Source organism: Oryza glaberrima, chromosome 2, assembly GCF_000147395.1.
Source record: "Oryza glaberrima chromosome 2, OglaRS2, whole genome shotgun sequence".
NCBI lineage: Eukaryota > Viridiplantae > Streptophyta > Magnoliopsida > Poales > Poaceae > Oryza > Oryza glaberrima.
The window spans coordinates 29,616,652-29,641,412 of NC_068327.1; the positions used below are offsets into that span (position 1 = coordinate 29,616,652).

The following is a 24,761-nucleotide window of genomic DNA, read 5'->3' on the forward strand; positions in this document are numbered from 1 at the left end:
TCGGACATCTGAAGCAAGCGATGAGCGCGGCTTTGCTGGAGAACATCTCTGCAAGGAGGCAGCCGACGGCCTAAAGGTCGGATGCCGATGCGCGGTACCAGAGCGTGACAATCCGGCTGCTGGTGGTGAGCGAGCGACATTTGTTGGGACTGTAGTAAAGTTGCCTACTACCTCGCACGACCTTCATCCCACGCTCACATCCGCGTCACCCGCCGGCGGCCAGCATGACCGCGTCAGGCACCACCGACAGGCAATGCCGGTGATTGACATCGTGTCAATCTGTACGTATGCTCTGCGGAATTACTGTCTGATGTTGCCATCAACCTCGGCAATGTCTTAACCTCGGCAGCCCAAACATTCACAACTACAGTGTGATCCGATCCAAGACTTCCATAAGCCAATTATAATTCGCAAAACCTATTTCACACGGTTTTGCCCTCGCGCGGTGCGGCTAGCAGCCGTCCGATCGCGTGCGTCGTCGTGGTGTCCATCCGCGCGGCCTCTCTTCTCATGGCATCAATGAGAAGGATCGAGATAGCGTGGAGCCTCATTCCAACTGAACTGAAAGAGGGACCATACGACTATACGAGTGGTAGAATATGTGTCGAATATACCAGTCATATTTGGTTACAGTTGAACTTAGAGTTGTAATAGGTGGTAGGAGGTGAAGTTAGAGTCAAACTCTGTAAACCGGCATCTCTTTTAAATAAAGGAGGGCACCACAATATAAGCATGTCGACTACAATGTAGCGTAGACAGAGGATGGCAGCAAGGCCATGTACTTGTAGCAGCTAGAAGCTATATTGGTTAGGGAGGAACGTCCATAATCAGAGCCCCGGGGATATAGGCCTCAGCTAAACCTCGTTAACAAATATCGTGCGTTTCTATGTCGTCATCTGGCGTGTCTTGGGTGATCATTGATTGAAGCGATCTAGAAGGTTAGTCGTCGTTCCGCTATATCGACTAACTTTTATAACAAGAGGTATCAGAGCCCAGTTTTGGAACCCGGAACAATTTTCATGGGTCACATGGTGGGGAGGCCAGGTAACAAGTCTTCGGAGTCACATGGATTGATGTGACGGGAGAGATTGTTGGGTTTAGTCCCACATCAGTAATTGGTGATGGAGGAGCACGACTTAAAAGGTGGAGGTGGTCCTCCTTCATCGGACTAGTCTTTTGGGTTGTGTAGGCCTAGAACCTAAAATTGTGGCTCCGGTTGGATCTATGGTAGAGCAAACCCAATTATGACCTGAGAGGCTCATGGATAGTGGGCTGGGCTGCGCACTCTAATAACGAGAATTAGAGCACTAGGAGGTGAGAAGGTAGGGGTGACGGGGTTTCTGTAGCGATGGCAGCTACGGGTGCTGGCTTCCACAGCGGCCGCCGCAGTGGCGACTTTGAAAAAAGATGATAATTACAACATATAATATCAGTGTAGCACCCTAACTAACTTAGGTATAAAGTTATATATTTTTAATACACTTATATATAAGTTATATAGTACTTATAATATATTTACTTATATATAAGTTAAAATGTTCTAAAGTTATCTTGAAATATGGTAACTTCGGGAATGCTCTAGAGGCCGGGATACAGCAGTGCTGCGGCTACGTTGTACACTGCAACGAGCACAGGCACAAAGCATGGGACGGATGGAGTATTTGTGTTTGCTTTGCTACTGCAGCACAGCAACATATGCAAGCAATCGAACAGGGCCTTCTGCACCTACCCATTATTTCGACAAATAACAATCATCTCTTATTTAATTTCTCCACAAATTTTCTCATCTCAACTTAGACCTTGCTTAGTTCTAATTTTTTCTTTAAACTTCCAACTTTTTTATCACATGAAAACTTTCCTACGCACATAAACTTTCAACTTTTTCATCACATCGTAATTTCAACCAAACTTCTAATTTTAGCGTGAACTAAACACACCCTTAGTACAACAAACTTCATTTAATTTAATCCACTTTAATCACAACGCATAATTTCAAAACTTCCCACTACCGATGTACAACTCTAAATTTTTCTATATTTTAAAACATAGATAATATATTTTAGTACCATTTCTTTAAAAAAACCAGAGGGTTTTCTTTGATAAATGATAACTACACGTCTACACGCGCTTACTTTCTTTCCCCTTTTTCTACCCTATAATTTACCAACTACCACTTACATCCTTCATATTTCATTCATCAAATCTAACGCTCTGTATTCATCTACATCCGATCAAACGGTTTGGATTGCCGCCCTCTCTTCCGCGCATCTCTCATCCCGTAATTGCCGCCCGCCTTGCGCATCACAAGAGGCAGCCCTCTGCGCACCTTGGACCCGCACGCTCCCTCTCCTCTAATCTCTCTCGCACACCAGACGCCGCCATCGTCACCTCGCATCGCCGCACACCAGACGTTGATGATGTCGTGACCCCTCCCGGCCGCCTGATCGGCTGATCTATTCTTCACCCCACTCCCTCAACGCCGCCATGTCTCAGGACACGAATCGCTGCCACTCCCCCCGCCCCACGCCCGAGCCCTATCCCCAAACCTCAGCGTCCTCCACCCCCGCAGACCCCTCAACCTCCCACCCCAAACCCTAGAACCACTGACCCGCATTGTTAGCGACGAGCCAACGAACCGGCGAGGGAGGCCGGTGGCTTAGCCGGCGTAGCAGCGAGGAAAGCCCCGGCTGGTCGAGCGCCCTGGCAGCGCAGCTTCGCACGAGATCTTGTGCAGCCAAGCGAAGCCTTCGCATCGCGTGCCTGCAGCCATCCCCGGTAAGTTGCTGTTAATCATGATTTGTGTGAATTACTCGTTATACAATGCCACCTCAATTCCCTGTGACTTGTAATATCAGTAGAAATCATTTATTAACAGCATTTTTCTCTTTTAAATCATGCACCAACACCAGTATTGCTACTTTCTTTAGTAGCACTCAGTATGGTGAATTTGATTCACATTATTTTCAGCCAATATGTTTGGTTGAGTCAAGAAGTGAATTTTCAAGCTCTCTACTTACATGATAGGGAGTAATATATTCCACGTTATTGTACAGCCCATGTGTCAGCTTATTGGAAGTTTTGGAAGTGAAGCAGGCACATGGTAACAGTAGCTTCGAGGTATTTTTCACATTCAACTTATGTACACGAATAATTCTAAAAGAAATTCAAGCGCACGTTCATTCAGTGTTGAGTCATTTCGTGCTGATTTTCCCCTTAGCAGATTGAGGATGCTATTTCCTATATTTAGGTTTGGCTACAAATACTGAAAAAATGATGTGATTTTCCATTGGATAAATTTGAATATCTGAGCTGCTGGGCTGAGCCGCTGCTCACCGTCACTGCTGAGTGTTTCTTCACAGTTTAGTTCACGTGTGGCTTTGTATGTATTAGGTGTTTTCTGAAGACGGTGAAATAAATCAACTATAAGATCTGATCTTTGGGGGATAATATCTTATGTTGAAGATTATTATACTGAAATTCTGCGATTGCTTTGCACCTTTGTTCCCTAAAATATGTGATTCACTTGAATGCCATTAATTCCTAGCAGTATTTGTACAACTGGCTGCATCGAAAATTATATTTTGTAAGATGTTTACATCTGAACCCCCTGTACATAAAACTTGCTATTTCTTTTAAATCCAATCAAAGATTCTCCTGATATGGAGGTACACAGTACATAAATATATTTTTTTCTATAGATCATTTTTCTAAAGGTGATTGATAGCGTGGCTGTTCTTGCTATATCAATTTATTGTTATCGGATAAAACACACAAAGCTGGAAAACTAGGGATGCACGTTCAAAGACTGGAAAGTAGCTGAGAATGTTGTTGGGTGATCCTCGCTTCTGCAGTTTTTTTTTTCTTCAGGTGTTAAGATCCTTTGGTTAATTTTGGTTTTGAAATGCAGCTCAAAAGATCAAGTCATTGTGGATTGCAGAATGAGAGGGTCACGTTTTGAAGTAACTGCAGTCAGCATGAAGCTATCTCTACTAGGATGGGAGAGGCTCCCTAGTCTTAGGGTGTGTTAGAGGGAGAGGGGATTGAGAAAATTAGAAAGATACGTAAAACGAGATGAGCCATTAGCGCATAATTAATTAAGTATTAACTATTTTAAACTTCAAAAATGGATTAATATGATTTTTTAAAGCAACTTTCATATAGAAAATTTTTGTAAAAAAACACACCGTTTAGTAGTTTAGGAAACATACCCGCAGAAAACGAAACACACAAACTCCCTTTTTCTCCAAACGAACACAGCCTTAATGGACACACACGCTTACTCATCTAAACGTAGCATCCGATGACGGATCCAGGGAATATAATTACTCGAACCAGGCAGGAAGCCCGACTCAACACAAGTGAGTGGGTGACGCGACGATGCTAACCCGATGCGCGTAGCGCCGTAGCGCGACCGTCCAAAAGGCTCGTGCTATCGTGCCGGTTGGTTGGTGCTTTGGCCCCTGTCTCTCCTTTCGCTTTCCCACGCCCCCCAAAAAAAAAACAAAGAAAGAGAAAAGAAGAAGCTACAGAAAAAAAAAAAAACTAGCAGCAGCTGCAGCTTAGCTTTAATCGAGTCCACCCCCGCATCGATCAATCAGTGAGCAGCGACAGGAGTAGCACGACGGCGAGCTCGCACACGCATCCCGACGCCGCCGCGAGGCCGCGGCCGCCGCCGGCGACGATGGATCTCCCGCCGCTCTCCCACCAGGCGCTCTTCGCCGCCGTCCGATCCGCGGACGCCGCCGCCGTCGCCGGCCTCCTGGCCGACGCCGGGGCGTCCGGGCCCACCACCCAGGCGCTCGCCGCCGCGCAGACGGACGCCGGGGAGACGGCGCTGTACGTCGCGGCGGAGGCCGGCTCCGAGGAGATCGTCCGCCTCCTCATCCCGCTCTACGACCTCGAGGCCGCCACCGTCCGCTCCCGCCTCGACCTCGACGCCTTCCACGTCGCCGCCAAGCAAGGCCACACCGGTGAGCGCGCGCTCTCTCTCTGCCTGCTCCCCGTATGATTCGATCTGTCTTGCAATTGATTGGGAGGCGGAAAGCTTTCCTGCGATTACCTGATGTTTTGAGCTCGGTAGTACTAATTCTAGCTGAGCGTGGCAGTTCGTGGTGTATTAAGCTGGAAAATCGGGATCCTCTGTTAATTGATTTGATCTAGATAGTTTAGTTGTTTGATGATCTGAACATCACTCCGATTGATTGGCTATGTGTATGACACTAAGCTTATGATAGAGGAGCTCTCAAAATTTGTGGTTGTGGGAGTGTTGACATAGTGGTTATTTGTTCTCATATTAATTACAGAGAGATTGATATGTGGATAGCCACAGTTCATATGGAACTCTGTTTGTCATGTTCATCTTTTTTTTGCTCGAAAAGTTACTGTTGAACAAATGCATAATACATAACTGCAAAATGCTGACAGGGGCTGTGAAGGAGTTCTTGGGGCGGTGGCCGGAGCTATGTTCAATCTGTGACTCTTCCAATACTAGCCCTCTTTACTCTGCAGCAGTAAAAGATCACTTGGATGTAGTTAACGCCATACTGGACACTGATGACAGCTGCATAAGGATTGTGCGGAAAAATGGGAAGACATCACTACACACTGCTGCAAGAATCGGTTACCATCGTATTGTCAAAGCACTTATAGAAAGGGATCCGGGGATTGTTCCAATCAGAGATAGGAAGGGACAGACTGCACTTCACATGGCTGTAAAAGGTAAAAATACAGATGTAGTTGAAGAGTTACTGATGGCTGATGTTTCCATACTCAATGTGCGTGACAAGAAGGCAAATACAGCTTTGCACATAGCTACACGAAAATGGAGGCCCCAGGTATAATTCTTTGCTAAAACCATGCACTGTTAGTCTGTTACCTTGTCTGTTCGTTTGATGTATACCATGCCTGGAGAATGTATAGCAGTGTCGTTTCTTTCATGCGTTCTCAAATTTTCAGCGTATTAGTTGATTTATTTATACCATGTGTGTCCTTGCTTTTCAATAGCTTTGCCCCTTAGTTGATGCTTCGTTACTGGAACACAACTAACTTACTCCGTATTAAGATCACAATATCCTCCTAGTTACAGCTCATTCAGTGATTGCATTATCACCAAAACTTCAGAAGTTCCATCTATTCATGAATATTTGGCTTTGTGGTCTAGCTGGTTTATGCACTAAATAATTGTTCGTAGACATTTGGATTCAGACTGGTGGACCATTAGGATGATATTAGTACAAGATCAGCAATGAGGTAACAACAGAGTGTTTAGTATGTTGGAGGATATCACATTACTATGTGTCCATTAAGACAGCAAAGACTAAAGTGTTTTTTAGAGTTGTTGATCTGAAGCTTAGTTTGCATCTTAAGTGCACTTTTTTCTTGTGGACTCATGGAAATGTGGTGCTTATATCCCAGCATTTTTCTTGTCTCAATCATGTACCAACATTTTTTATATATATGTTCCCTTTTTTTCCTCCAGATGGTACAACTTCTGCTTAGCTACGAGGCGCTTGAAGTCAATGCTATCAATAATCAGAATGAAACAGCTATGGATTTGGCTGAGAAAGTTCCTTATGGTGAGTCTAAAATGGAAATAATTGAGTGGCTGACAGAAGCTGGCGCAAAGAATGCACGGAATGTGGGGAAAATTGATGAGGCATCAGAGCTTAGGAGAACCGTGAGTGATATCAAGCACAATGTTCAAGCACAGCTCAATGAGAATGCCAAGACAAATAAAAGAGTGACAGGAATAGCCAAAGAGCTCCGGAAACTACACAGAGAAGCTGTTCAGAACACCATCAATTCAGTTACTATGGTAGCAACCCTGATTGCCTCCATCGCATTCGTAGCCATATTCAATTTGCCGGGCCAGTACTATGTTGATAGGGATAGTGGGGGAGACATTGGTGAAGCCCACATAGCCAACCTTACTGGTTTCCGAGTTTTTTGTCTGCTGAATGCTACCGCCCTTTTCATTTCCCTTGCAGTGGTCGTAGTTCAGATCACCTTGGTTGCCTGGGAAACCGGTGCTCAAAAGCGGGTTATCAAGATTGTAAATAAGCTGATGTGGTCAGCATGCCTTAGCACATGTGCGGCTTTTATCTCATTGGCCTATGTGGTAGTTGGCCCCCAGAATGCCTGGATGGCTTTCACCATATCAGCCATCGGAGGGCCAATCATGATTGGTACTCTCTTGTTCCTGGCCTATCTGTTGTTGCGCCCTCGCTTCAAGTTTGGTGAAGATAGACAGCGGCGCATCAAAAGGGCAAGTGGCAGCAAGTCCTTCTCCTGGTCTATCCATGAGGGAATATCAGACCTGGAAGCATTCTCTGATCATGAGAAGAGAATTTATGCCCTGTAGATTGTAAAAGGTCTTGCTTTAGCTGCATGTAACACTTAAGAACATGTAATTGGATGAAAACAATCATCCCTGTATATAGTTGCTCAGCTGTTTTAGGTCTGTGGTGAGGTGCCCCAAGCAGACCTTTTTCTGCACCATCTTGATGGTTTGTGTACTTGGATACTTGGTACCTGCTAATGTGTACTAGTATTAGCACTTAACAATGAAGAGCACCTATGCAGTTTGAAGCTATGGTTACAATTCCATCCATCTATTGAGGATCACATGTGCTGGAAATCTTTTGACCCCCCCCCCCCCCCCCACCCAATGAATCCTTCCCAACTGAAGTGAAACTTTGTTGTTGTTACTCTAGAAAAAAACAGAGAGGTTGTTTTCAAGTAATTATTACTCTCCTGTTTTTATGTATAATAGTACCAGTGATTTTTCACCTCAAACTCTGACCAATAATATTTCTTCAATTACTTATTCAAGTAAAGTGAAAAGAGTATTAACTAGATTTGGCATCAAAAGTATTTTAAATGTTCCTTATATTTTTGTCCATTTGCACAAATATCCTAAAAGAAATGAATAGTCACATAAACTTAAAAATCGACGGTGTCATATATTTAAAATCAAAGGTAGTATATCGGAACTGAACTTCATCACTCCCATGAATTTCTTGCAAAAACATCGCTATTCCAAACAGTTCTAACTTCGTACTCTCTTTGTTACAAAATATTAGCAACCTAACTGGACACAACCTACTATTTTGAAACTGGATAAGGATAAGGTTATGTTCAATCTAATACTAGTGTGCTATATATTTTAAAATGGAGGAGTGTGTTTTATTTATCTTATTTATTTCATCTCGGTAATAATGTGATTTGCTACAGCGGGCAAAATTTTCATTCCAAAGTCAGTAGATTTGGTCATTTGGCCACTAGCACTCGGTGAAATGAGAGCTCCTTTTGAGCGGCTTCCGAGCCGGCCACCAAACGGATGGATTCTTGCCGCCTCCTGCACCCTTATCCACAGCCGCTCCCTCTCCCTCCCCCTCCCCCGACCTCTACTCCTCGACCTACCCACCTCCAATGGGGTGCCCTCCGCCGCCGCCGCCGCCACCACTTCCTCCGGTGCGTCGCCGCCTCCGCGGCCACCCTGCAGAAGGAACTCACGGTGCCGCGCACCCCAACAGCCACGCAGAGCCCCGGTCCAGTGAACCCGCCTACGCTGTTCGACAGAATGCCCGAGAGGAGCGTCGCGACGGTTTCCGCTGCGAGTAACCTGCTCGACGAAATGTCTCGGACGTGCGGCGCGGGCCAGCGTGGTCGGCCTGTGGAGGCGCCTCCTCGGGACGGCGGCGGGAAGAGCGCGAGCGCCGCGATCGTGGCGCTGGCGCATGCCGGCCGGCACGCGGAGGTCGTCGAGCTCTTCTGCCGGATGCGGAGGGGCGGCGTCCCCGTAAGCAGGTTCGTGCTCCCGAGCGTGCTCGCGGCTTGCGCCGGCCTGCGGGACATCGGGATGCTCCGAGCCGTGCACGCCTTGGTCATCAAGTGCGGCCTGTGCCAGCATGTCATCGTGGGCACTGCATTGGTTGACGGGTATACTGATTTTGGATTGGTGGATGATGCGAGGAAGGCGTTCGATGAGATAACAGACGCCAATATAGTTTCTTGGAGTGTGCTCATTGGTGGCTATGCCCGTTCTTCTCGGTGGGAAGAAACATTGGATGCTTTCTCCGCAATGCGGCGTGCTGGGGTGCTTCCAAATGATTCTGTTCTTGTAATGGCGATTCAGGCGTGCGGTGCATTGGGACGCCTGGTACATGGGAAGCAGCTGCATGGCTTAGCAGTTGTCCTTGGATTTGATAGGAATGCTACTGTTTGGAACTGCCTGATGGACATGTATGGGAAGTGTGGTGACATTGACAGTTGCAAGATGGTTTTTGAGACGATGATCGGCAGGGATCAAGTGAGTTGGAACACGCTAATCTCAAGTTATGCCCGTGTTGGTCTTTGTGAAGAGGCACTCGACATGATTGTGCAGATGCAAGAGTCTGGTTACATTGTCGATCGCTTCACCCTTGGCAGCGGAGTTACAGCTTGTGCCCGTTTGGCTGATATAGATAGCGGCCGTGCATTCCATGGTTATTTGGTTAGAAGATTGTTGGATACTGATGTCATCCAGGGCAGCGCGCTTGTTGACATGTATGGTAAATGCCACAACATGGAACTTGCACACATTGTATTCGACAGGATGGATGAGAGGAATTATGTATCATGGGATGCACTCTTGTCTGGGTATGTTGAGAATGAGCAGGTTGATTTAGCACTTGAGATTTTCCGGCAAATGGGTTGTGCAAATATAAAGTATAACCAGCATAATTTTGCTAACCTTCTTAAGCTCTGTGGCAGTCAGAGGTATAAAGAGTATGGAAGGCAAATTCACGGGCATGCCATTAAGACCATAAACAAGATGAATGTGGTTTTGGAAACGGAGCTTATTGACATGTACGCAAAGTGTGGCTGCATTGAGGTCGCTCGGCTACTATTTCTTCGGATGAATGAGAGAAACCTTATTTCCTGGAATGCCCTACTTTCAGGTTATGCAGCAGATGGACAGCCAGTTGCAACGATAAATATTTACCGCCAAATGGAGCTGGCATGCATTAGGCCTGACAAATACACTTTGGCAGGGCTTTTAAGCCTTTGCCGGTACCAAGGACTATTGCATTATGGAAGGCAGATACACGCTCATCTCATCAAGATGGGTTCTGAAATGAACGTGGTAATGCAAACTATACTTGTTCATATGTATATCAAGTGCATGCGTCAGCAGGATGCTGAAAATGTTTGTATAATGATCGAAGAAAGGAATTCATATGTGCTTGATGCATTTTCAAAGGTCTATGGAGATGACTACTTGATCTGAAGAAAAGAAAATATCTCATTTTACACTGGAGTTAGAATGTATGGGAATACTTTTGTCTTCCTTGTGGATACAAATCTTAGATGCAAAATTTGTATTTCCTGTATACTAAGGACTATAGTAGTTTTTCGTCACTAACTTGGATTCTAGTTCTGTGATTGTTCAAGGAAAAGGAAGTGCCTCATATCCTAAAAAGAGGGTAATAGTAGAGAAGAGTTGTTGTCAAGTCAAATAGAGTATACATTCTCTGCCTTCAGTCTGGTTTGATGATATGTTTATGCATGTGGACCTGTACTGTATATGTTCTATTGAACAGCTGATTGATAGCTGTATACAAGGTTCATTTTTTCATGAAATCAAGATTGTGGACTGCCTTTTTTCAGCCGTAGCATTACATTTGTCCGTGAATCGCAAGGGTTTCAAAGATCAAATTTTAGCTACTACTACTAGATTCCAACAGTCATATGATCATAAGGGAAAGTAGGCAGGTTCATTCTGGAAGACAGTGGGTTTTAGTTTCTGTAGAATGATGCAGTGCAAACCACAAATAAACTGCGTGGATGTCCATCTATAATGCTTCTATTCAAATAGAAATTCACCAGCTTCCACCAGACAATGTTGTAAAGTCTGACGAGTTCATAACCAGGACTTTTCATCAATTTCAAAGCCCATTATGTACAAAAGGAAAAAAAGACAGCACAACTTGAAAAGATCTTTACAACTGATATTAGCACGGTATAGTGAGTTTACTCATGTACAGGCCGTCACCACATCCTAAACAGGAAGGCACACGACCAATTCTCACTTAGAAGGGGGGAAAAACTCTTATCATCAGCTTACAAACAGATCGGAATCACAAAGCATCACTTGCTGCTTTCTCTACAAGTGGTCAAGTAGGATCTCCAATCATACAGCCTTTGAGTATGGAAATTGTGTCAGTGTAAGTTGGTCATGCACTTTCACTGCCTTTAAGAATGTTGTACTTGCAAAGTGGACAGGTTGCATGCATGCGTAGCCATTTGGTAATACATGTCCAATGGAAGTGATGGTTGCAAGGGAGGGCAGATAGCTCCGCTCCATCCTCATATGATGAGAGGCAGATACAGCATTCCTGACAGAACAAAGAGCGAAAGAAGCTATAAGCGTAGAATGGGATATCCAACTCACAATAATAGGTTGTCTGCAACCTTTGCACTGACATGTTCAGATTCATTTCTGGATTAATGGGCAAAGCAATTCAAGCAACCAATGACATCTCTAAGGAACTTATCTGCGCTATGGAGGGCCAATGCCAAGAAATCTCTGATCATTTTTATCAATACTCTAATGAACAATTTCATGTGGAAACAATAAGGTCCAACTGCAGAATGTTGTAAGAAAAAGAGCAAAGTTCTTACAGCATCCTCATGAAGGAGAATACGTTCACTGGTTGATGTTCCGCTATTATTCAGAACAGGGATCATAACTCCCTCATCAGTTCCTTTTTGTCCATCTTCACTGGGATCAGAATATCTATATCTGGGAAGAAAGCCAATATCCGCATCTGATGCACCCTCCTACATATTTCGAAGAGAACGAAGTAAGCAATATGTATCAACAATGTTGGTAGTACCAAGGTAGAGAAGAAGAAAATTTCTCAAATGCAGAGTTCTTCTTATTTACCTGGCCAGCCAGTGCATATAGAATTGCAATGACACAAGGCAAGCAGCAGCACAATGCGATCCCGATGAAGCAGGCCATAGCAACGCAAAACACAGCGAAGAAGACATCAAATGCTAGAAAAACAACACTTAGCCTGCACAAAATATTCCAAAGCAGGTAACTATGTCAGGCATAACAGACAGAATAGCTCTAACTAATTAGTAGTGGAGACATATAAATCAATCGCATGCAATATTTTGATAGAAAAATTAGCAGCTTCATGCCATTACCTAGACAATACACATCACAATTCACAACTAATGATTTTTAAAATTGCTTATGTAAACAAGTGTGACACCTTAATCAAATAGGTGCCTTAGTGCACTTGTTCAAGTAGAGGCCTGTCCCCAACCCCCAAGAACACAGGATTTACTGTAATTCGGATGTTGCAATTTCCAATCATGGCATTATTACACTGACCATGGCACCAGTATGAAAATCAATTTACATGTGAACATTTGATTGTACGATCATAAAGTAGTCAGTGATGGGTACAGGTTTAGGGCCACAATACCAATACAGCCTTGGAGCATCGTGCTCGAGCACATCCCCGCCAGACACCACCCAGTAGAACCCAATTATCCACCACAGAAATGACACCATCGTGTTTATCGACTCACAACGCTTCGCAAAACTGCATGAGTAGCCCAAATCATCAGACGTGGTTGAGTTAGTTGGTGAGTCAGCACTCACTACACGGGCATAAATTCGTAGCACGAACCCTAATCCCAAGTTCCACCACACGGCGAAACCGGAATTCGGGGTTTCACCCTCTTGCGTTACCTGCTCCTCTGCTCCCTACCCTCGTCGTCGTCGTCGTCGCTGTCCGAGCTGTCGGTCCCAGCGCCCGCGGCGTCACCGTCGGCGGACTCGACGTCGGAGCTCCGAGCATGGGCCGGGCGGCGGCGGGAGTCGGAGCAGACGAGGCCGACGTGCACGAGGCACTGGAGGGCGTACCCGACCAGCCACAGGCGGAGCGGCGTGACGGGGCTCTCCTCCGTGGAGGCGACGAGCACGGCCGCGGCGGCGGCGGCGAAGGCGACGTTCCACGCGATGTCGAGCGCGACGACGGGGCGGGAGTGGGCCCAGTCCGCGCGCCGCCTCTCCAGCTGCATCGCCGCCGTCTCCCGCACCAGCATCGACGGCCCGCGCCGCCCCGCCGCGCGCCCGATGAGCGCCGCGAGCCGGCTCGGCCTCGCCGCGGGCGGCGGCGGCGACGACGACAGGTTCCCGGACCCCGACCCGGCGCGTGCGGCCGACGGCCGCAGCAGCGGCTGCTCCGGCGACGGCGACGAGGCGGCGGCCGCCTCCATCTCGGGAGATGTGGGGGAGCTTCCGTGCGCGTCCTTCCGTTGTCTTCGCTCTGCTGCTTTCCCGACTCCACCACACAGGCCTCTCGGACTCTCTCTCTCTCTCTCTCTCTCTCTCTCTCCGCTCCCTTCATTTTGGGCCAGGCCGTTCTGATTTTCAATTTGGGCTGGGCCGATCCACCGTGTTGCACGTAAATAGCCCATGTCCGAAGTTTTGTAGATTAATCCACAAATATCATAATCTTTTTGCCAAACACCACGCAAATTTCTCCATATTAGTCCACATTTCATGCAGATTAATCCAAATTAAGAAATAACCTTGCTTCAAGCACACGCCTCATTCAGAAAAAAATGTTTATAGATCAATATCAAGCCGGCACGACAATATTTTCACATCCATATATATTTACATGGGTGATGGGTCAATGGAAAAGGATCCTAACAAAAAACGCGAAACGAATGTACATGAAATTATAGATTAACGGTGCCATTAGCAAGTCCAGTACTAACCACTCAGATTTCAGAAGATTTGACTGCCAAATGAGAGAGAGCTGTATAGACCTACATCCACGACCAAACCTATGCAGTAATCCACACTTGAACACCTCGAGACTCTACACCTTCTCCACCTCCCGGAAGCTTCCTCGCCCTCGCCGCGCGCGGCCGCCGCTGACCACTGCGGCGGTGTCGCCGCATACCGAGACGGCGTGCCTCCCTAGGAGCTCGGTCAGGAAGCCGCCCTTGTCGGTCGCCGGCCTCGTGTATGAACCGGCCGCCGCCTTCGTCGTCGTCCCCTTCCGTCGACGGGGCCCATCACCACCCGCTCGTCCGCCACCGCCGCCGCCGCGGCACCCACTCTCCCTCAAGAGCAGCCTCTCCAGCTCCCGCGTGATCCACTCCACCTCGTACACGTCCAGCAGCGTCGTCCCCTTCCCCGGCGACCGCGCCGGTAGTGGCGGCTGCGCTCCCACGGTTGCCTCCTCCTCCTCCTCCGCCACCACCGCCGCCTTCGCCGGTGGATCCATGGAGATGGTAGAGCCTGAGTGCCGGAGGCGAGAGTGTGAGATGGGAGGAGAGCCGAGGAGGCGAGTCAAGTACTCAAAATCGGGTCGAGGTGGGATATGGTGCAGAGGCTGTCAGTGTGTGGGCGGCTGGGCGCAGCAACATTTATGCCGCGCGAGTTGGTGCACTTGGTGGTATCACGCGTGGTCAACCCTACTATTGGTTCCCGCGGGTGAGCCGTGCCATGGCGAGGCAACACGTTGCTACAGCTGCTAGTACATAATCCATCCGTCTCAATGCCATAAGTCGTTTATTTTCGTTCTAATAATCAAACTTCTTTAAATTTACATAAAAATATGATAGCATTTTGAATATAAATAAATATATTATCAAAACATATTTAATTTAGATTTAATAAAAATTATTTGGTGTCGTAGATGTTGTTTAACTTTTAAACTTAACAAAAATTAACTTAGAAAAAATTTAAATTGATTTATATTATAAAACAGGTGGAGTAGTAGTACGAAACAGCGACATTTTCTCTCGGACACTTTTACCACTCGAAAAATAGGAGTAACCAACATACAACACGTCAACACAGCATATGTTACACTCGACGTCCGAAAGTTAAGTAGCACGGCTAGTGTAGCTGGAAGTGAGGATTAAAAATTCCCATATGGCCATATACTCATACGAGAGTCGGTCAACGATGAGGTTAGTTGCTAGAGTAGCGTGGCGATTGGCCACGTACGGCCCACGGGAAGTTGGCTAAGCTGGAAACGCAGAGAGGAGTACGTGATCAGGAAGATCAATCCGTGGACCGTTAACAGCTCTTAATTTGGGTTGTTTATGGCCTTGGAACGTGCAGACAGGTAATCACCGGGAATGTTTAGTCTCAATTGCTCGCGAGCTACGTCGATCGGTTTTGCTAGCTGTCGGTGGTGCTTAATTTCGTGTTTCGCTCATAATTTTCTCAAGGTCACAATTCGAAAAGGCAGTGATGATGAGTATAATCGATAGCAACTTGACTGAAAAAAGAAACCAACAAAGTGTCAAAGTTTATATTCGTACCGTGTAACAACAGCACTGATTGGTCCGGACCTCGTACCATTACCGCTCCGTCCGCACGTACCTGCTTGTGTTCATGATAGATAGAGCCATAGAGGTGTAATACGCGCGCACAGCTGGTCTTAATTTGCCGGTTAATTAATTCCAAGCACACAACGTGCATTTGATTAATGTATAGTGTAGTGGAGGCAGAATTATGGAGCCTGCGGTTTACGTACACACATAGACGCATCGTCCTGTATAAATATTTCAGCTCTACTAACACCAACAACTACTAAACACTATCATTCTCTCCAGTCTCCACTCTACATTTTTTTTTTGTTTTCTCGCAAACCCTCCTAAAGTATAGCTTGCACTGTCACGACTGGGCTAGAATATCGACATGATATAGCGAAGGAAGCCCACGCCGTTTCTTCTGGAGCCCAAGTTCCCAACGGTTGCACTGAGACCAGCCCAATTAAGCATCCTCGGCCATAAGTTTATGCACGGAGAAGTACTGCAATTAGAGCCAGATTGATTTAGATTTTTTTAAAAAAGAAACACGGTAAAAAAACAAAATCATATAACATGCACACGCTCACCCCTACTAACACACGTCGTAACCATTAAGTACTCCCGAAAAAATGGATCAACATAGATTTTGAGATTGAACCTCTCATTATCAACAGGTATGTCACCTACCATTGAAAAAATAAATAACACCATTTTGATTTAGATTATTGATGTAGATTATCTTTTATCAAGTCCACATATATTCTATTAGTAAAAATGATAAGTTTTCACTACTGTCTGTCGCAATAAAAAACACAGGAAAGCGGAGAGGAAAAACTTTACAAGAAGCTTGGTATCATCGATGCAGAATTGCAGATCATCTATTTTATTATAGAGATAAGTTAAGTACTGTTGAAAATAAATTTAACAAATAATCAAACCATGTCGTCTAAATAGTGCAGTAAGAAACTTTTAAAACATTTTTTCATACATGGAACTATGGAACAAATATCCAACAATCCGATGAATAAACTGAAAGTAACATGAACTTAGAATTAACAAGCACTAGTTCACTACCGTGAAGATTCCTAGAGGGAGACAGAAGGTGGTAAACAAACACAAGCTATATTCCATCGTCTAAAAAAATTTAACTTCTGAAGTTTAAATTATATCCCATAAAAAACCAAAATTTACCATTATACTTATCATCAGCACATAAAACGAGAAATTTTATTCTTTCAATATCATTTATCTATCTATTATCATTACTATTTTTTAATAATAAAAGTATTTTAGCCATTTTCAATCTTCACTAGTTTTATCTTGGGATGCTAAGAATAGAATTTTTTTTGGGAGGGAATGAGTAAATCCTAGGTCCTGTTTGGTTCCATGGGCTAAACATTAGCCCCTACCTTTTAGATCTGAATTAGCCCTCAATGATCCAAAAGGGTGGGCTAATTTTTTGCTAAAGTGAATTTAGCCCCCCTCAAAACATTAGCCCCTCCAAGAGGTGCTAATGGGGCTAATTTTGTGTGGGACCATCAAAAAGCAGCTCTCTCTCTCTCTTTCTCCTTCTCTCTCCTCTCTTTCTACTCTCTCTCTCTCCACCTTTTAGCCTTGAATTAGCCCATGGATCCAAACATGCCACCCTAGACTAATGTTTAGCCTAATAATTTATGACTAAACATTAGCTCTCAAAATTAGCCCTGTGCTAATCTTCCAAACAGGACCTAGACGAGTCGTGGAAACATCACATAAGCTAACTTGTCCAAGGACATCGATCGTACACCAACATTGGTCAGATTAGGCCGTCCTAACCATCTTCAAGTGCAAGACGACGGCCCAACTCGACAGGACAACAACTGATCCGAAAGCAACGCGTCGACGGCTCGCCATATCGATCCACATGCCCAATCCTGATACGATGCCACTACGGTCTCACCTGCACTGCAACACCTGTGCACCTCCACACACCGCGCAATCGTGCATGTCTCCGTCTAGTCGTGATCGGCCAAAGAGAGTTGACAGGAAAAAAAAAAGGGCAAAAGCCAGCGAGCGCGGTGCGACGGCGCATGCATGCACCCGCGCGCGCGGCCCGCCGCGCGATGGCCCGCATCGCATATACATCGGCGGATTCGCGGCTCGCCATCCCGTCGGCAAGCTTGGTGACGACGCCTCCTCCACGCGCACACGCGCGCGATCTGCCCGATCTGGTGCGTGGGTGTGCACTTGCGATGGATGGCGACTTTGCCTTGGCTTCGCCATAGGCTCGGCCGTTTCTGTTTGCATTGCCTACGATCGAGAGCGAGTGGCTTCAAGCCACGACGCGCGTACGTCGTGTGCGTATCGATCCAGCCAGCCTTCACTACTTGCCCATGCCTTTCTGGTGCCTCACCAACTCGACACAGCCTCTGACAAGTGGCTATCTCGATAGCCGGCTCGCACTGTGCTACTGCCTACTACTCCTAGCTCGCATAGGATTCCTCGGCGACGGCGGCGTGCGGTTGCAAGCAAAGCTCTCGGTTCATGGCGAACAACTCCAACTGCTGCGGGTTCATGGCGACGTACACCTTTTTCTCGATAGCTCGTTCGTGCTTGGCTGTCGCTGTTGCAGTTTCTGCTACTCCAAGAAGAGAGAGGCCCTTGCATCAAGCTTGGAATCCTAAACCGGGCAGCGAAGCAAGCAACAATCAACAATTAAGAAGTGCATGCACGCTGGCTGTTCAGAGGCTGATGAGCTGGGTGCAAAGTTAAAGATTTGTCAGGTAGACTGTACATGTGGACGGTTGCAGGCTCGCAGCGTGAAAGCTCACAGGCTTTGACTCTTGACCGCCGACATTTGCATTGCAGTGGGACTCACCTGCGGCGCTGACAGGCCTCGCGTACCAACAAAACTTTTGTGGTGATCTTCCCGGTAACCATGCTCAGCTCAGACTGGTGGATTATTTTTCTTGCTCTGTTGCCTTGTTGGTCGCTGTTTCTGAAAGTTGTATAGAAATCTATCCATACATCTATTTTTTTTTACTAATTCACCAGGGGAAGAGTTTCCCCACCTAAATATATTACATCAAACGAAAATACACATGGCAGGTTTCACCCGCACAAGCGCAGGAATCCTAGAAGATAGTAGCAGAAGATACACGGGGAGTACAAAGAAGATAATACAAAAGAGAGACGACCCTCCGAAGGTAACAATTGACGTTTATCATTTGTAAAAGACACCTATTATTCAACTGACATGGATTTCTTTCACAATGCCGGTTTTCTTTATTGGCCTATTTTTCTATTCTTTTATCATAAAAAATAAGCATAACTTTCGATGTCTATATCAACCAAAGATACACATAACTATATTTATGAACATCGGCATTTAAGCACGATCATACACCCACGAATCCGTCACAATATCGAAGTCAAAGGATTCTGTCTTCGTTATAGTACTCAAGCACAAAGCACACATCTTAGGTCGTTTTGTTAGTGCTGATAAAAAAAAAACATCTATGCTTGCAAAAACTTAAGTATGGAACAATTATGGGTCGTGGGGCGTGTATATGTTTTTACTGTCTATTGGCTGAAATCATGATTCGTTCTCAGATGAGAGTAGGGACCGGGTGCAAGCACAAGTTCACATGATTTTTAGCAGCTAGTGGCATGAACAAAAGTGGGGTTTTCTTTCCTCCATCCATCATATGGAGGAGTTGGCTGGCCACTAGCCGGTGCCTTTTGATGGCGAAGTGGTCACTCCTCAGTAGTAACTTTCTCCAGCTGGTCACTCCTCAGTATGCAGACAAGCAAAGCTTCAGAAAACACTTCATGTTGCTTGGTAATGAGCTTATATGTGAGTAATACAACATGGGCATCCGGCGTCATTGTGGCCTTCAAACACAAGCATATCATGTGTGGTGTCTCCATCATCTGTTCTTTTGTGTAAATTATCCCCTGCTTTGGACCCCAAGCATCCGATTTATTTTATTAGGGGGGGGGGGGGGGGGGGGGGAATTATGTGGTTTGTGATGTCACTAAATCACTAATGACTGGAATGTGGTGCCATCTGTCCTCTTGGCTTTGACTTCTCCATGTGGCTAGGTTGCACCATCTCAATGGGCCCATGCAATCTAAGCAAGCAATATGCAATATAATGCAAAGGGAAAACATGCTTATAAATCGCAAAAGGAAAAAGGCTGTTCACCAACTAACTTACTTCATTATTCCACTGATTATATATACCGTACGTAGGAGATAATTGTAGTCTACGGAACAATTTATTATCTGTCAAACACTCAAACATACCTAGTACTTCTTTTCTTTTTTTACTTATGCGCTCAGTCGCACCTAACAAACAGGATCATCATCAACAAACACTTCCCTCAAAAAAAAAATCAGCAACAAACACTACACTCTACACTAGCATGTAACTATCCATCTTTCTAGCCTAGCTTAAAACAAATTATTCAGAGGATTATTAAAACTGATTAACAATCTACTTGTTTGCATAGGTAAAATATATATTTTTCAGAAAAAAGTAAACTCAGTAAATAGCTTAGAACAAATGGTTCAATAACGCAGTTAAATTCTTTTAATAAAATACTCCATCATAATACGATAAAATAAACAATCCATCATAAATAATATGATAAAATAGCTGAAGTGGACGTCACCTAATATGATAACACGTGGACCTTAAAGGATCTACTGAGCACTAAGCACAGCATCTCACTTGAGGAGTTTAGGGACCGACCTGGCAAAGCTACGAGATGATTAGTCGGTACTCTTCTTATGATGTGACGCCAGCTTTTACCACCTCGGATCCTCTCCAATCCACAGTACCAACCCAACCATAACACTGATCGTTACACAGGGTCCACTGCATGCATTGAGCAGTTAGATTCTGTTTTTTGGGACCTTGAGTTGAAAGTTGTGACTTGAAGCAACAAGAAGACTTTTCTTCGTCTTTAGCTTAGCCTGTTTATTTATGCGTGTCCTCGTAATCCCGATTTGGCTAAAAAATAAAAGGCAAATTCCTTTTGTAGGGATTACTAAAACTTGTTAAAACTTGTCAGTGTTAATGCCAAACAAGTCCTGATAATTGATAAAGATACCTTCATTTGTGCCCGATCGACAATCAAACCTACGTTTGAGCCTCTCTTGCCTAATCTTTTACCGTAATAATACCATCATTACAGTCATTGACATATGAGTTACATCTTTCTATTATCACACACGTTATATCTATAATTGTAATGTTATTATAGTAAAGGATGTGAACCCTCAAATGTCTGTGCATCTATCAGTAGCATCGACATGCACCGGTGCAAACTGTGGTCCTACACCGTTAACAACCACCGTGACATCATCCGTTGACGGCAGGGTCTAGCTAACAATTGGAGGCCCCGATGCAAAAATGTATAATAGGGCCTTACAATTTGATAGCCAAATATCCAAGGTCTTTTGTTACTGTGATCGTCACAATATGATTCATAGAATGATATTACATTTCGTTTTATGCATTAGACCTGCTGTGTCTAGTTCAGGGTCTTAGTTCTAATCTTTTGAGGTTTAGCATTTCAGTTATATCATTATTAATGTATACTTCAGGGTCCTGGACTTCACGTCACGGTTGCGGGCTGCAGCAGGTAGAAGAAGCAACGCGCCGTGGCTCGCCGGCTTTGCTTCGTTGCAGGGTAAACAACGCGTCGGTCGGAGTCGAACACGTCGTATATACGCGCACACAGTAGTTACACATGGTCCGGCGGAGTCGGTCTTCACGCCAGCGAAGAACAGCCGTATCTCGTCAGTGGTCAGATCGATCTACCAATACACGCGACCGATCGAACGAGGCGAACGAACAAACAACCGCGCGCGCGGATGGACGCTCGCGCTGGTGGTGCGCGACAGGAAGTCAAGATGGCATCACGCGAGAGCCAGTTCGATACAGCGCGGCTGCGTACTGCGTTACCGGGCACATGCAGGAGGAGGGTAAACACGCTCCACCGGCGACGCGGGCAGAGGCAGCTGGCTACGGGAGTACGGGCTAACCCGCACACGGGCGAGGAGAAAACCGCCGCGCCGTGACATATGGACCACGTACGTACGTGCGTGCGCGCGGTCACGGGTGCCGGGTGCGCGCTCGTCGTGGCGTCGGTTTTTCTCACAGCCCGTCCGGTAGGATCCGCGCTACGCTACCAACCGTGTCGTCGTATCGCGGTCTACCGCGAATAGGAAAGACGCGTGGTACAGTGCCAAACTGCCAACGTCTGGATGACTGGATCGCCTTGGCATCACGTACAGGTCGTAGGACGCAATACGGGTGGTTTTATTACCAGGAAGAGCTAGACAGATTAACCAAAACACCCGGAAAAGATAATCCGTGTCTGCTTGTCGCAACATGGTTTTTGCTGGACAAACGCAGCCTTCTTTTTTTTTTTAACCGGCCATCGACTGACTCACCGCGGATGGATCCGGCCGAGGCGCCGCTTTTTCTCCCACGTGGCCTGGGCCTTTTTTCTCGTCTCGGGCAGTGCAGAATTGCTGGGGGTTTGTTCAGGATCGTCAGTTCGTCATGAGATTTTCGTACCCATGCGTGCCAATGTGATGTGTACTTTGAAGCATGGAGTGTGGACCAAAGTTGAGCATCCTATGAGAAAGTTTAGGGGGTCGTTGACAAAAAAAAACACGAGGCCTGGGAGATCTGTTTAACTCCAGTGTAGGTCCAAAGCTCGTCTTCGGGTGTGCTAGCGTGCCAGTTGATTTGATCCTGTAATTAACAAGAAATAAAAGCAGAGAAACTGCGGTTAAATCTATAAATGATAGCCGATCGGCTAGGTGCCGATGACATATCATTTATTTTTGAGCCGATGTCATATGTGAATCGATCGACAGTCATGAATAAGTAAGAAGGAACTAAATCTACTCGATCGGCTATAGATATTAACAATATATACTCCTTATATCGATATATACTTAATCAAGTGATTGGGATAAATCGATCATCATGCCGAGACAGTATAAATCACTTAGATCGAAATATATATTAATAACAGGACTATATATGTTTATAGCATAGCCGATCAGATTGATCTAGCATGTATCGGCTAATACTCCGATACTACTTTATATCAGGATATTTAAAATAGGTATAAAGTATCAAACAAAGGCCTAATACGCTTGAATACAGTAATATCTTGACATAAAGGGCAGATTTAACATGTCAATGAAGCATATAGAACAAATGTGGTTAAATCAGATAAGATCGGTTGAAACTCCGAGGCTACTCTAATCGGCAACCAGAAGGCAGGCTAGAGGTTGATATTCTAAGTACGACTTGATAGATCAAACTCAACTGATACAACATTAAGTATGAAAAGAAGAACAATATCTAGACAATCAAGCCGCTGGAAGTTTCATAAAGTGGTAGATATTTTATATAATCTGAGTCAACGTCAGAATCTAACCTAATCGGCTGCCTTCTTCAATAGATGTTAGCTGATTGTAGGTTAGATAGCGATATTGCCAGGGATTATGTAAGATATATGATAACTCGACGAATCACATAAACAAGATTAGAGTATCATAAAGATGGAAGCACTAATCTTAAGAACGCAAGCCGTCATAACAAGTTTTACCTCTTGTTGAAGATCGAAACCGATGCAGCTCAACCCGAAAGCAAGAACTCGTCGAAACAAAACTAAAGTAAAAGGGTGGCGATGCGCCGAAATTGTATTGAACGTGTGTGTTAAAAGTTACATAGGGCTCGGGTCTATTTATACCCAATATATGTCCATAACGGACACGACTATTATCTCTAACAAACTCTAAAATACCATAAGTCTTTGCGGTAGACTTTTGCCCAAACATATCTTTAAGGAAATTATATAAAACATCCCAATTAATAGATACAATTGCCTCCTCAGGGCTCTATCCATGTGCGGCAATCACCTTGAAGCATCTCAATCCAACCCGACATCACACATCAAGTTGTATTGCCGGGATCGGCTACATCGGCTTACCTAGTCCGACTCAGACTCAGCCGATCTTATCGTAGCCGATCTGGACTCCAGCCGATTCCTGCTCTGTTTTTGAACTCGATCTCCGCCTCCGACTTCGCTTCGATCTAATCTTCTTTTTCGATACCGATATTACCAAATTTGGTTGTTAATAGGGGTGTTTGGGAGAGAGGGGCTAAACCAAGTTTAGCCCCTCTCTCCCAAACACCCCCTTAACAGTATAGTTCACTACTAGCTCTAATTCATCTATAGCCAATCTAATAGTCAATTCATACAATAGTTGATTACTATACTATATATATATGGTCCTACCTATCATACACATACTACGGGCCTGTTTGGTTTCCAGGGACTTATTCCAAGTCCCTGTCACATCGGATGTTTGGACATTAATTTGGAGTATTAAAGATACACTAAGGGGGTGTTTGGGAAGGAGGGACTTCACAAAAATTTTAGTCCCTCTCATAGGGACTTATGGTTTTGTGAGAGGGACTAAACTTTAGTCCCTCCTTCCCAACCACCACCTAATTACAAAACCCATTCTATAACCTTGAACTAATTCGCGAGACGAATCTTTTGAGTCTAATTACGCCATGATTTTGACAATGTGATGCTACAGTAAACTTTTAATAATTATGGATTAATTAAGCTTAAAAAATTCGTCTCGCGGATTAGCTCTCATTTATGAAATTATTATTTTTTAATTAGTCTATGTTTACTATTCGAAATTGGCGTCCAAACATCCGATGTGATATAGGCTAAAAAGTTTTAGCCCCATCTAAACACCCCCTACGTCTTGGAGTCCGTGCTGCAACTGACTACAGATCTCTATAGCCCGCTGCTCTTCTCTCTTATCTTTTACCGTGTCTCAATAAAATATGTTTGTAGCTGGTTAATAGTTTGCTATTGTACCTGCTCTACGATGATCGATCAACAATGGCCGTCAAACGTTTTTGCAGCTTGTGAACTTCATACTGTCAAACTGGAGTTATTTTTTTCCCCTCCACTCTGTCAAGCTAATACAAGGTGTCCCTGTCACTGAAAAAAAGGGATAAAAAAATTTACTATACTGTACCATCCGCTTTTTTTCCTCCTACACTATGTATGTGTTTTGGTTCAGTTTATGCTTATGTTTTCCAGTCTTTTGTAATATGGTTTTGGTATTCGTATTTTGTCCGACTGTTAGCACCATGGAGACGGAGGTAGTACAGTTACACAAAAATATTCCGGCCCCCTTTAGAATACAAAAATATTACAAGGTTTTCTATGTATGTAAAAAACAGTTCATTTTCTTTAATACTCCCGCAAAATTCCTCCGTTTCAAATAAGGCCTCAAGGAGAGCCTTACTGCTTAACTATTGCTTGAAGTACTGTTGTTCTTGCCACCCCAATATGTGGTCCAATAGGGTACCAATTCAT

General features: G+C 45.0%; 3 protein-coding genes across 3 annotated transcripts; 2 read left to right on the forward strand and 1 right to left on the reverse strand.

Moving 5' to 3' along the window:
• Positions 1-4,507: 4,507 nt before the first annotated feature.
• On the forward strand, positions 4,508-7,591 carry LOC127764244 (ankyrin repeat-containing protein At2g01680). Its single transcript, XM_052289097.1, has 3 exons — positions 4,508-4,970; positions 5,425-5,834; positions 6,479-7,591. The coding sequence occupies exons 1-3, from the start codon at positions 4,682-4,684 to the stop codon at positions 7,358-7,360; spliced, it is 1,581 nt and encodes a 526-aa protein (XP_052145057.1). The 5' UTR covers positions 4,508-4,681; the 3' UTR covers positions 7,361-7,591.
• A 742-nt stretch (positions 7,592-8,333) lies between these two features.
• On the forward strand, positions 8,334-10,373 carry LOC127763209 (pentatricopeptide repeat-containing protein At2g13600-like). Its single transcript, XM_052287850.1, has one exon. It carries the CDS (start codon positions 8,339-8,341, stop codon positions 10,268-10,270), a length of 1,932 nt encoding a protein of 643 aa, XP_052143810.1. The 5' UTR covers positions 8,334-8,338; the 3' UTR covers positions 10,271-10,373.
• Positions 10,374-10,830: 457 nt separating this feature from the next.
• On the reverse strand, positions 10,831-13,350 carry LOC127763211 (E3 ubiquitin protein ligase RIE1-like). The gene is made up of 5 exons (XM_052287851.1): positions 12,752-13,350; positions 12,483-12,602; positions 11,930-12,062; positions 11,665-11,823; positions 10,831-11,378 (listed from the first exon to the last, which is right to left on the reverse strand). Exons 1-5 carry the CDS (start codon positions 13,279-13,281, stop codon positions 11,217-11,219), a joined length of 1,104 nt encoding a protein of 367 aa, XP_052143811.1. The 5' UTR covers positions 13,282-13,350; the 3' UTR covers positions 10,831-11,216.
• Between the last annotated feature and the right edge of the window lie 11,411 nt (positions 13,351-24,761).

Bases quoted from the DNA above. Each gene is read 5' to 3' on its own strand.
- LOC127763209 (XM_052287850.1), top strand. From the start codon at position 8,339: ATGGATTCTTGCCGCCTCCTGCACCCTTATCCACAGCCGCTCCCTCTC.
- LOC127763211 (XM_052287851.1), bottom strand. From the start codon at position 13,281: ATGGAGGCGGCCGCCGCCTCGTCGCCGTCGCCGGAGCAGCCGCTGCTG. The intron at 12,603-12,751 runs GTAACGCAAGAG...CTACTCATGCAG, and splicing joins GGTAGGGAGCAGAGGAGCAG to TTTTGCGAAGCGTTGTGAGT. The intron at 12,063-12,482 runs GTATTGTGGCCC...TATTTTGTGCAG, and splicing joins GATGCTCCAAGGCTGTATTG to GCTAAGTGTTGTTTTTCTAG.
- LOC127764244 (XM_052289097.1), top strand. From the start codon at position 4,682: ATGGATCTCCCGCCGCTCTCCCACCAGGCGCTCTTCGCCGCCGTCCGA. The intron at 4,971-5,424 runs GTGAGCGCGCGC...AAATGCTGACAG, and splicing joins CGCCAAGCAAGGCCACACCG to GGGCTGTGAAGGAGTTCTTG. The intron at 5,835-6,478 runs GTATAATTCTTT...TTTTTCCTCCAG, and splicing joins CACGAAAATGGAGGCCCCAG to ATGGTACAACTTCTGCTTAG.